Below are 12827 nucleotides of genomic sequence, written 5' to 3'. Positions count from 1 at the left end.
CCAGTCATACATGCCTTTTTAAAATGAGTTCCACAACACTCTTCCCTATTTTTCTTATTTTGTAACTTCTATTTTGTAACCTCTCGACCTTTCCCGTATTTTTAGTATCTGTGTGCATATTATTGGTATTTCCTTAAAGTAAGCATGGGTCGGGGAATCCCTTATCCGCCTACCTAAGTGGTGGTGTGTGCAGGCGGAGGGGGTGGGGCGGGGAGCTGTGGTTTTTATAAAGCAGATTCGAGAACCTCCTCTCCCTAACTCGGTTTGAACTTCTTTTCAGCAGGCGGATGACCACAGATGGGGACCACCTCACGGTGTTGGGGTCCCTCCGCAGGCAGCCTGGGCGGAGGCGGCGCTGGTATTGGCACTCCCAAGCGCTCTGTGTCTAACCTACGGACCTTCGGGGCTCCCGCCGGCTCTTCCCAGAGCGCGCGCGCCTCCTGGTGGTGGGGCCGAGGACGAGCCGCCGAACACGGCGCCGAGGGCTCGGGGTCGCTCCAGCGCTCCAGCCCGGACCGACCCGCGCGCCCGGGCCCGACACCGCCAAGCCTCCCGGGCTGCGCGGCCCGCTAGGCTTGTCCCCGCGGCTCGGGCGTGCTGCAGGCCTGGCGCCCGGGCGTCGGAGAGCCGCGGCTGTCACGCGGGGGCAGTTCTTCCTGAGCCAGGCCGGGCCGGGCCGCGGGGAGCGCGCAGCTCCAGCCCATCCTGGCGTTGGCGAGCGCTGCAGCGTGCCCCGTCCGGGTCCCGCAGGCGCCCCGCGAGCGGAGGGCGGCGGGGCCAGGGGGAAGAACTTGTAATCGCTTGCAGCGGGACAATGACGACTTTTGAACCTCTAACCACTAAGCAAACAACCCTTGTGCTCTCGCTCCACTGTCCAAACAGGCTTTATTGATAGGCGTTTCACAGCAACGCATAGCAACTGCGGCGACGGCGTGGAGGCCGGCGTGTGGGCGCGGCTGGGCGCGGGATCTGCGCTGTCTCCCCCCGCCCCGCCGCACCCCGGATCCCGCTCCCAATACCCCCAATCCTCAGCCTGCACAGGCCCCCTTCTCAATCCCCAAGCAGGATGCACCCTCGGCCCAGAGACAGGGAGCGATGCCTCAGGGGAGGGCGGAGGCGAGGGAGGGGTAGGGGGGGCATGTACCACGTCTTCAAATTCTGCTAATCTTCCCCAAATACCAGGGACATTCCCACTCTGTTGAGAGTTGATGAGGATTCTGGGGTTTTGCAAGAAACTTGAAAGAGACACCAAAACCTATCCCCCAGGGCTTCCTGTGATGGTCCAGGACCCAAAACTTCGAAGACAGCAATCGAGACCCCAGCGTATGGGCCAGGAATCAGCGGCCCGGCTAAGGATCTTCTTAGAAGTTTTCTCTGAAGGTTGGTGGTGGGTGAGAAGTGGGATAAGGAAATTGATCCAGCGGGCAGGACAAGAAATATAAAACCAGGATTCACAGCCGGCTACAATCATGGACATGTTGCCTTAGAAAATGATGGCGGGGGGGGGGGGTGGGGGGGCGGAAATCTATATTCGGTTTCAGGGTCAAGTCAGTGACTCTGTGCTCAGAGATGGCTCCTGGTCCACTTCGAGCAAGGCAAATGCCTTAACTCCTGCATTATCTCTCCTGGCCTCCCTCTCCAAGGCGTTTTCAGCGAGCGCTTATTTGCAACAGTCTGGATTGTTGAACACCACTAGAAAGAGAATGGTTGATGAAAAGGAATGCCAGCAGTGGCCTCGGACTTGTTGAGATGCAACGAGGGGGTTCTTTCACCCTCAACTCTCGGACCCTGCAGCTGGGAAGCAGCTGACCCTTGTGGTGTGCATTTTACCCACAGGCACCCCCGGGAGAACCACATTCCTCAGTGCTAGGCTGGGCTCAGGCTCTGGGGCAGGGAAGGTCTCCGATCCTGCTCCTTCAGGACTCAGACCTTGGGGTAAACTGAGGATGTCCAGATAACCTTCACCATTCCTTCCTGATCGATCTACCTGTGGAGCAGAGAAAATATTTTATTTTGAACGAGGTGGGGAGCCGTGGCTGATGGTGCTGGGGGCTATCCCAGTTCTATGCTCAGGGTCATTCCTGGTGGTGCTTGAGAGAACACATAGTGCTAGCATCCAATTGGGCCCCCTCCCCCACATGCTATGCATGCAGCCCTCTGGGCTGTCTCTCTAGCCTAATATTGCATTTCTTCCCTATTTTTTGGGGGGGGAGCAGGGGAAGGGGGCACACATGGCGTTGTTCAGAACTTCCTCATGGCTCTGTATTCAGGGATCACTCCTGGTGGGGTTCAGGGTACCACAGGCGGTGCCAGGGATAAAATCCAGGTTGATTGCATGGAAGGCAAACACCCTACCTGCTGTACTATCACTTTGCTCCCTCTCCCAAGACTGCATTTCTTATAAGAAGAATAATTGTAGAAGAAAGCAGAAGATAAATACAGGATTCTGAAAGCCAGAAAGTTCATTGATCTTGTTTCTTTTTAGAAAAAAAAAACAACAACTCCAATTGTTGTTCTGATCCCCTCCCACCCCATTCCCTTCACCATACCACGTCTCTCCCCATGGTTCCAGAAGGCTTCTTAAATGCTGGCGTGGATGTTATACAGACCAACAACCCAAACAGCAGCAACAACAACAACAACAAAAACTCCCCTTCATCAGGCCCAAGACTGTGAAGAGGGCAGGAAGTCCAGGCGGGCTCTGGCATTTACAGCGTTGACACACATTCAGGCCAGAGCAGCTCTGGTGACAGGCTTTCTAAACAAGGCCGTGGTCCCGACCCCCACCCCCACCCCACACACCAGCAGAGAGAAGAAAGACAGAGTCTTAGGGGCTGCTCAGTCTTTGGGAGTCCAGCTTTCTCTCTCGATGTCTGGCTTCTGCATTTCCGTGTTGCCTGCTCTTGGTCAGTGAGGCACCTCAGTGGTAGAGCACGTGCCCTGCGTTTGTGAGGACCTGGGTTCAATCCCCAGCACCACAACAAATACAAATACAAAATAAAAAACAAGTCTGGCCTGCCCCTCAGACAGGCCAGCAGGTCCTTGAACTGTGAAAGTTGAGGGGAAGGGCAGCCGCCATTTCCCCCCTCCAGAATCCTTCTCTCCCCTCAGCTTCAACCAAAAATGCATCCTGTGGATTGGGACAGTGAAGAGCTGGGAGAAGGCTCGGCCTGGTTAGCCATCCCGGCCCTGCCTCTGCCAGGAACACAGGAAACCATGAAGCCCATGAGGCCAAAAAAAAAAAATGTCCTCGTGAGCCAAAAAAGCCAGACACCAAAAGTCAGAATCTGGGAGAATGGCTTCCTTGAGCCTCCAACCCCACTGGTCTTTGCTCTTGAACGCCATTTTTCCTCAGAACTCGGTGAGCTTGTGGGCAGTGGGGGGTGGGAGGAAGGTTCCAGCAGAGACTGTGCTCCTCAGGGCTCCTTCGGAAATGGCTAGGCTGCTGCAGGCCTTCGGGGTCACTGGGTGACTGTGGGGTTCAATACCCCTGCGGCTGGACCCAGGACCCCGGGGACAGGACCAGGTACAGAGCCTTGGAGGGAAGACACAGGACTCAGAGGCTCCGGGACGCTTCTCAAGGGGCCTGGTGGGGGCTGGGGTGGTGCAGAGGGGGGTGGTGGCTGCTGCTGCTGTTGCTGCTGCTGCAACTTCTTCTTGTTGATTTTCCTTTCCTTGGCACGACGATTCTGGAACCAGATTTTCACCTAGAAACGTGGAGGAGGAGAAAAACAAGCCATGAAGAAATAAGAGGTGTAAGGGAGAATGGAGTGGCCAAGAGCACCAGCATGATGGACCCCCTCCCCTCTCTCTCTGTAGCTGAGGTACCTCACACCTCACCAACCCCCTCCAGTCAGCCCACCAAGGCCCATGGTGGGAGCCATTGTCAAGCCCAGGAGAAAATACTTCTTCCTCTCTGGCCCCCTTCCCGGGTTCCTTTTCAAAGCAACCTTTATAACAACCTTTATCTACAGCTTCACTGGAAGAGTTCAGAGTCTCAGAAGCAAGGAAAACAGACATTGCAAGGCCCTCTCTTGACGAGGCAAGAGGCTGGGGCTAGAGTGCTTGAAGAGAACAACCTTTGGCCCGTCAAAGCTAAACTGAAAGCAACTCATGCTCCGCTGTGGAAATGAGAATGAGATTTAATGTGGGGCTTCCTGGTTGTGAATTTACTGCCCCCAAGACCACATGGAGTATGTAGGAGCTAAGCCCTGTCTCACCCTTCTCATACCAATGGGCAGGGATTTAGGGTCATTTATATCTTCACACCCATCAGGCACTAGCACAAAGGCTTTCGTTGTCTTTATTAAGCCAAATAAAATTCTGGATTAAATTAATGCTGTTTTTTTCTCTCTTTGCACTTCGGTGAGCCCCTAAACTAGGGGAAATCAGTAACAACAACAATGGAGGTAGGGGCTGAGAGATAGTACAGAGGTTAAGGGGCTTGCATTGTATTTGGCCAGCACCACATATGGTTGCCTGAACACCACCCGTGGTAACCCCTGAGCACAGAGCCAGGAATAAGTCCTGAGCACATCTGGATTATCCCCCAAATCTCTCCTTCTCCCAAATAAATAAACTTGAAGAAACAAAAAAGGACTAGATGGCTTTTTTAAAAAGACTAGCAAGTCTTTTTAAAAAAGAGTATTTAGGGGGCTGGAGTGATAGCACAGCGGGTAGGGCGCTTGCCTTGCACGCGACTGACCCGGGTTTGAATCCCAGCATCCCATATGGTCCCCTGAGCACAGCCAGGGGTAATTCCTGAGTACATGAGCTAGGAGTAACCCCTGAGCATCACCAGGTATGACCCAAAAAGCAAAAAAAAAAAAAAAAAAAAGAGTACTTAGACAACAATCGCTCTGCGGCCTGCTGCTCCATCCTTCCCACTGGTCGACTGCATTCTGAGATTTGGGGACTAAGGGTTTTGTTTTGGAAGGAAGGAGGGGGGCTATACCCAGCAATGCTCAGGGCTTACTCCTGGCTCTGCACTCAGGAATTACTCCTGGTGTTGCTTGGGGGAACCATATGGGATACCAGGGATGAAACCCGGGTCAGCTGCATCCAAGGCAAGTGCTTTACTCGCCGTACTATTGCTCCATGCTCAGTGCTCCTCCCCACAGTGGTGGAGCCTGGGCCTGCTGGAAATTCGCACCTGTCTCTCGGAGAGTCCCAGTGTGGCAGCCAGCTCGGCTTTCCTGCGGATGGTGATGTAGCGGCTGTAGTGAAACTCCTTCTCCAGCTCCAGCCGCTGGTGGTCCGTGTACACCACTCGGTATTTGTCTTTTGTCCGGGTTTTCACTGTGGAGGAAGGAGAAGTCAGGCGCTGTGCCCCTGGGCAGCCCATCAGTCACGGGTAATGACAAACCTCCCTAACCCAGGCTCATTTCTCTTCCTGCACCACCCCGGGGGGCCCAAGTTTGGCTGGTTCCTGCAGAGTCTGACAAGCCCCCCCCCCCAGAGGCAGGGTGTGTGTGTGGGGGAGAGTATGGGGCTGTCAGAGTCACTCAACTCACCTTGGGGTTAAGTGGTTTTTAAACATGTAGAAAAACTGAAACTTCGCAGGACAGAAGATAGGATCCGCCTGAGTCGGGCCCAGGGGACAGGGCGTAAGACCTCCCCAGGGTCCAGGAATATTCAGATTCTCAGGCCCTCCAGAGAGAAGTGGACTGCTCCCCCCTCCGTCCCAAAAATAAAAAGCAGCTGAGATTGTGGGCATGTGTTGTTTGGGAAAGGTGGACTCTGTTAGAAGTGGATACAACGAACAGGTTCCCGCAGATCACCAGAATCACCCTCCCACCCCGCAAATCAGGCCCACGTGGTGGAATTCGGAACTGGGGGGGGGGGTCCCTCAGGCAGAAAACCCCCTGGGAACATTTTGTACTTGGCCGAGCCAGACTCGGCATCCGGCCATCTATTTTTCTATTTTCATCTCCCTGTCTTTCTGCTCCAAACCCATCCAGCGCCGTTCTGACCAGCGATGGAGGCTCGGTTCATTGAGTCAACATATTAAACCTCCGATTGATTGTTTTACTGAAGGGCCTTGACAAATAGTGCCCATGTCGTCGGAACAGGCCCCACCTCGACGTCTCCCCAGACCTGTCCGGAGTCTGCTCTTGGCCGATCACCGGCCCGGAGCGCTCCTCTCCCGCGCGCTCCCGGTCAGGTCGGGCCTTTCCTGACCCAGAACTGGTTCAATCGCCCAGTGCCCGCGTCTTACAGGAAGATCTGAAGGGTCTGGGAGTCGCTTGGAGGTGTTTAATGCCCTGCAGGCCGACTTTGTTCAGGTAAAACCCTTTGCAAACTACAACAAAAGCGCCCTGGGAAGATACAGGCGGGATCAGAGGGAGCTCCTCCGGGCCGCTGAAAAGGGAACACAGTCTCAAACAATGCAGAACAAGGCGATCTTATCAAAGAAAAGCCCTTTCAATGCCTTAATAACAACCGCATTCTGTTTGAATTACCACTACTGAGCAAATGGCGGCCTGGCTTTCATCCCCCTCCCCGCCAGGCGCATTAACATAAACACGGCCCGGCAGGCGCATTTGAATGGGCGCAGAGGCCCCGACCCCGCGCCTGCGAAGAAAGTAAAGGAAACCCACAGGGTCCCAGGAGCTTGCGGGGCGGCGCGCGCGCGCCCCGCCGCACGCCCAGAACCGATGGCGGCTGCGGGCGCTACGGAGGGGGAAACTGCGGACCGCAGAGGTTCACGCACTAGCACAAGGCGGCGCTAGTCCTGGAGCCCCGGCGCATCCCCCCAGCCCCAAAGATATTTGCAGGGCTGGGGAGCGGCGAGCAAGGGAAAGACTTATCGGCGCTGAACAACCTGCCGAGATGCCCTGCCTAGCCGGGCTGCGTGGATGCCGCGTTTCTACCCCCCTGGCTGCGCTTTCAGCAATCGGGCCCAGTAGGGGAAATGGTGACCCAGCAACCCCTCCTATGCACCCTGCACCCCAAGTCTCATGGACCTGGGAGGCGGCGCGCCCCACACCCCCTGGGAACGAAAGAGGGGGCTGGAGGAGGGCAGAGATGAGAGGGACTTGTCAGAATTCATTATTGACTGCGAAAGTCGCCACCCTCTTTCCGGGCCCTAAAAAAGAGACAATGGCAGGGCTGGGAAGGTGTATATCAAAGCGGGCCGGGCCGCAAACCGCCCCCCTCGCGTCTTGACGGATGACGCGTCCCAGAGGAGCCGGGCTCCGGCGCGCGGGCCGCGGGCCACCCCACATTAACATCACAAGGGCGCCCGGCGCCGCGGCAACCCTCTGCTCCAACCCTGACTTCACAGCGGTCTCGCATCTGCTCCGCCCGTGGCCTGCGCGCCTCAGAGACTGCTTCTCAGCGACCCGGCCACAGCCACGCTCCCGGGAAACGCCAAAGGCTTCCCTGTTCACTCCCCTCCCCCAACCGGAGAAGGGCGCTCTTTCCGGGGCGCCTGCCCTTCAGAAGGGATCAACTGGGGGGTCTCAAGACCTTCGCCCTATCCCTATCCTTCTCCCTGTCCGCAGTCCCGTGCAGTGACGCACAGACCCAGGCCCGGAGACAGCCCTGAAGGCCGCTCTGATTTATACGTCCGTAATTGGCTATAAACTTCTGCAAAGTGTCCATAACCTGCACGCGGCCCGGGCTGGGCCAGGACGCAGGGACCAGAAAAAAGCGGAAGTGCAGAGGGCTGGGAAAACTTCTCGGAGAGACGGGGTGAGGAGGGGAACAGCGCCTGCTGCACCACACCTACTTCCTTCCCACCTGGATGCAAGCCCACGCTAGCAGTTCTCAGCACCCCCTCCCCCCAACCAAGGAGTTCTACCCCCACTCCCTTCCACTCGGTGGTGCTTTAAAAGGACAGCTCCCGAGCCACTGTCTCCATCGTGGGAACCGAGCCCACGCGCGACCCCAACACTTTTCCAAGTTGTGGGTATGAATGACCCGGTGGTGGTCTGGGTTAGTGGTGGCAGAGCCTGCACCGAGCCTCCTCTTCCAAGCTGGCTGCGCTCTCCCTAGACACCCGGGAACTCCCACGCTTCTTGCCCCAACCCTCCAGCGCGCGGTGGCAATCAAGGGTCCAAAGACCAGGGTGTGCCCCGTCACCGTCGCCCCGAGGGCGAACACCCTTTTGCCAGCGTCTCAGCCCCAGACGGTCCCATCCCTCGAGAAGGTTCCAGTGTCCAAACTCGGGTCTAAACGCGGCCGTGCGCTCTCCTGGCCTCCTGAGGCCACGTCTCTTTGAGTTCACATAGAGAAAAAATAATCGCGGGCGGGACAGGGGATCAAACGACAGCAACAACAACAAAAAGGTTAAGGAGCACAGTCTGCAGGTGGTGGGAGGTCGAGTCCCCCTCTCCCACTGAGACTCAAGAGCTGCGCCCGCCCCCGTTGAAACCCCGGTCGGCTGCAACAGCCCTCCTCTCCGGCCGTTCTGGGCTGACATTCCCGCAAGCCTAAATCCTGGGCTTAGGAACCAGGCGCGTCACCGGGAGGGGGCCTCCGGCTGCCCGAGCCGGGAGCGAGACCGCAGCCTCCCGCGCTGGGCCAGGCGCTCGGCTTTCTTCCGAGGTGTGTCGGTGCTGCGCCCCTGCCGATGCCGGGTGCGCACCCGCAGCCGCGCGCCTCCCGGCAGCCTCCACCCGCTCACCTTGGCTTCCGAGCGACGGCTGCGCGGGCTTCCTCATCCACTCGCACAGGTTCCGCCGCTGGCCGCTCGGGGACAGCTGTTCGGCGGCGGCGGGGGCGGGGGGCCCGGGAGGAACGGGGTTGAGCGTCTGCAGCAGCCCCGAGGCACAGGAAGGCGCGGCGGCCGGGTGGTGCGGGTGGTGGTGCGGATGGTGGTGCGCGTGGTGGTGCGGGTGGTAGTCGGCGGGGCTGCTGTAGCCCATGGCGGTGGCCGGGGAGCCTCCGTTGAGCCCGTGCGCCACGGCGTTGGCGGCGGCCGCGGCGCCCCCCGGCGCGTAGCCGTTCCAGTCCTCGCGGAGCGGGGTGCCGTAGGCAGCGGGCCACGACGGCCCGGGTGACTGCGCGCTGTCCAAGTTCGCGGCCGCCGCGGCCGCCGCCGCCACATGGTAGCCGCCGTAGTCCGGGTACTGCGGGGGGCTCACGAAGTTCTGCGGCGCCAGGTTGAGGCCGCCCGAGTGGCGCACCGAGCTGGGGTACATGCTCACGTCCTTGTCCAGGAGGTAGCTCACGTACATGGTGGCGGGAGCCCCACAGCAAACCTCACCATGCTGCCTGGGAACTGACGCTGGCGGGGCGCGGCGGGGCGCGGGGCGCGCGCGGGGACCAGGCGGCGCGGGCGGCGGCTGGAGGCTGCGCCCGGCCCTGCGGTGCTCCGCGGGCTCCTCGCGGCGCTTCTGCCTCGCAGGCAGGTCCCTCCCTCTGGCAGGTCGGCGCGCCCGCCCTCTCTTTCTTCCTTCTTTCCTCCCACCGCCTTCCCACTGGGCAGCAGAGGCGGGGAAGACCCGCCACAGGCTGGCGTGCGGAGCCCGGGCCCGCGGCCTTACGTGATTAACGAGTGTTTACAGGACTCTATTAGTAATGACACAGACACCAATGGCTGGAGACGTCGAGGCGCTGCAGCGCACCAGCGTACAAACCCCCGAAACATGATTTGCATTTTAAAAGATAAGGGTGTGTGTGTTGAGGTGGGGAGGGGGGCTGAGCTCACTGGTGGGCTGCGACCCGATCACAGCTAAATATTCAAACCTTTATTGTTAAGACTTCCTCCTTCCAACCTGGTGCACTTTAACCTCCAATCACAGGTTCAAAGAATGGAATCAAGAGACTTGCAAAAGAAGTGGGGGGGGGCGTGCAGAGGATGAGCCGCCTCGGTGGGAATCAGGGCTTGGAGACTAAGGAGTGTCTTGATGCATTTGCAAGGAAGGGGGGTGTTGACATGAGACGTCTAGATGCTCCATGGGTCTGGGAAAGGAAAAGGAAGCCATTGCTTTGATGGCACCATTTCTGATGAGGGGGTGGTGGTTAGAAACCTGGGAACCCTTAGGCCCCCCAGACAGTGCTTTGGGCTCTGCCCTCTTGTCCAGGGCGACCGCACGGCCCAGGCACAGCCACCGTTGATCATATTTTTCAGGATACCAAAGACACCACCCATCCTCTGCAGGACTTTCGATTATGAGCCTAGGTGTAGCCTGCATCTCCAAGTCCCTCTGACATTTAGGATTAATGTCAACGTGAAGCAATTCATGTTGTAAACATTTAATTCAAGACTTAAAATTACCAAGAACCTGAGACATAAATTTGGCTACAATGGTGGTTGGGGCAAAGCTGGGAGTGGAGTGTGTGTGGGGGGGAGGGTTAATATTCTCCTCTTTCCTTTGCTTACTTCCAAAGCATGGCTGGGTTACCCGGTATGTTGTTGATGAGCATTTAGTGAGCACAGTCTTCTATTTGCACTCTTCTATTTTCTATTAACGCTCAAGGGAAATGGAGTTTAGGATTTGGGCTAATAGGAACCAAGACACTTACACATCATATATCATGGCTCTGCCTTAAAGACACTTTCATCTTTGCAAAGCAAAACATTTCTGGAGAAAATAACTCTTCAGCCCCAGAAGATGCGAATGACTGCAACCCCCAGCCATTACTAATGGGTAACTTCTCAGAAGCTCCAAATGGGACAGACTTGGAAGCAGCGTGTGCAGGAGGTGGGTGCCCCAGGAATCTGGCAGGGGAGCTACACCCCAGGAGCTCAGGGAGACAGGATTCTCCTCCTGCGCTCTCAGCTCACCTCACTCTCAGTCTTGTGGGAATGACTAACGGCAGGATTTCAGCCCCTATTCTCTCCACACTCTGATGGCTGCCAGAACAGGACCTGAGGATCCCCAGCACTAGGACCCGCAGACTGGTGCTTTCAGTGCTCAGAAAACCAGCTGGACATCCACCTCCCTCCTGATTTTGCTCTTGGCCATGATCACGGCTAAGGTTTCTCTGATATTGGCGACTGCATCTTGTCATCTCTGCTGAACCTGGTCATGCTTTGCCAGTTCCTTTATCTCCCGCCATCCCACATCTCTCTCTGGATGGAGAACAAAGCTAGTGTTGTCATTCTCTGCGTGTTACTGATGACACCACCCAGACCAGGTCAAGTGGGATGTGAACTAGAGGGGGTGGGGTAGGGGTCTGCCCCATACCCATACTCAACTCCCCGCCCCCGCCGCCCCTGTGTCTCTCTGATCCTTTGTGTCTCTCAAGAAAGAAGGTTTAAAGGAAGGGGGTGGGGGGCTGGGGCACCTGAGCAGGTTTTCCTCATGGGTCTCCCAGGCCTGGCTGAGACAGCTGAGTGCCTCTGGACCGCTCAAGAAAGCCAATAGGAAATCAATTGCAAATCCTATTACCACAGAGAGTCTGAGTGAGGGGGCCGTGAGGAAGGGGGGTGGTCTTCAGGCCTGATAAAGTCGGAAAGTAGAAGGTTAAGTGGTGGGACCTACAACTTTAGATCTAGCAAACATCTTCCCCTTCCTGGAGACATAACTCCTCTTTGCATCCCCCACACCCTCATCCCACGGTGAGCCCCCAACTCTGGAAATTGAGGTCCAGGCGCAAGCTGGTGTCTTTGGAATGTGGGCATTCTTTGGAACAATCCTTTTATTGGGCATGGTCGTCCCCTCCGCCCTGTGGTGGCTGCTTCCTGCGTTTTTATGGCCCAGCCGCAGGCCACTGGCTAATTATCCTGGTTTTCCAGCTGAGTCTCTAAGCTCTACAGGGGAGAAAGGGCTCTGACTGCCTGTCCAAATGTGGGTGCTGCAGGGAAGGGGGGAAGGCATCCAGGGTTTCTGTGGCACCAGGGCCATGCCAGATACCTGCTCTGACGGGCTGGATCACAGGGATGTCTGAAACTCATCTGGGATACTGAGACTGGAGGAAGAAAATGGGGGAACTCGGTTCCTTGCTTTATGGAAAGTAACCCCTCCACACACACACCCCTAAGGTTGTGGGGTTTGAGAAAAGGGTTCTGGGACAAGCTCCTCAGAGTGAAAGCAGGTGCCCAAAGGCAGGGTGGGGTGGTGGGAATGAGGAAGAGGGACTTTGAGATGACTGATTGGAATAGAGATTGGTGGTGGGGTGTGTGTGTGGGGGGGGTCTTTACCTCTGGCACATCTTCTGGGGCCTATCAAAGGTTTTCTAGAGATGTGGGCAGCCCTTCTACTCTGGGTGCACATGTATGGCCCAGGAAAACACAGGTGCCATCCACAGCAGAGTCACAGAACACAAGTCTTGGCAGTGCTCACCAGGCTGCATCCCAGGGTGCTGAGTGAGTCTTTGGGTCTTTGGGACCACCCCAGGGAGGACAGAGCTGAGGACGTCAGTCCCAGGGCTCACCTCACCCCCAGATGATCCTCCCTCCTACCTGGCTGCCCCCACCAGAGACACCTTCCACCCAAGACTCTGGGAAAGATTTGTTTGGGAAGCTTGGGGCTGGCCTGGGGCTGACGTGACCCCCTGGAGCCAGTGCCATTGCTGGCCTTTAAAGGCAGGAGATGGAAGAAGAAAGAAACCCAGGTAAATAGAAGCGTCAGAGTGAGGAGGGGGGCCATCAAAGGGACAGCTCTTTGTTACTGGGGCTGCAGAAGCTGCTCCACATTCCTTGGAGAGCGCCAGGGCTTTCAGGATCCCGGCTGGTGGCTGGTGGGGAGGGTAGGGGTACAGAGGGGGGTGGGGGGCAGGAGGTTCCGGAAGGGAAGGGGCGGCCCCGCCTCCAGGCAGATGAGACACTCCTTGAATCCACAGATCATTGAAGCTGACGCAGCTCCCTCCCTGCTCAAAGGTTCCTGCTGTTTGCTCCGGCTTGGGGGGACCCAGTTTTTCCCCATAGCTGCGCC

General features: G+C 57.2%; 1 protein-coding gene across 1 annotated transcript; it reads right to left on the bottom strand.

Annotated features, from left to right (window-relative positions):
* Nucleotides 1–3461: 3461 nt before the first annotated feature.
* On the bottom strand, nt 3462–9182 carry CDX2 (caudal type homeobox 2). Its single transcript, XM_004604650.2, has 3 exons — nt 8630–9182; nt 5153–5298; nt 3462–3707 (listed from the first exon to the last, which is right to left on the bottom strand). Exons 1-3 carry the CDS (start codon nt 9180–9182, stop codon nt 3462–3464), a joined length of 945 nt encoding a protein of 314 aa, XP_004604707.2.
* Between the last annotated feature and the right edge of the window lie 3645 nt (nt 9183–12827).

This window comes from Sorex araneus, chromosome 1, assembly GCF_027595985.1.
Source record: "Sorex araneus isolate mSorAra2 chromosome 1, mSorAra2.pri, whole genome shotgun sequence".
NCBI classification, from domain to species: Eukaryota; Metazoa; Chordata; class Mammalia; order Eulipotyphla; family Soricidae; genus Sorex; species Sorex araneus.
The sequence above is the reverse complement of the archived record's forward strand: the minus strand, read 5'-3'. Positions and strand labels throughout refer to the sequence as shown.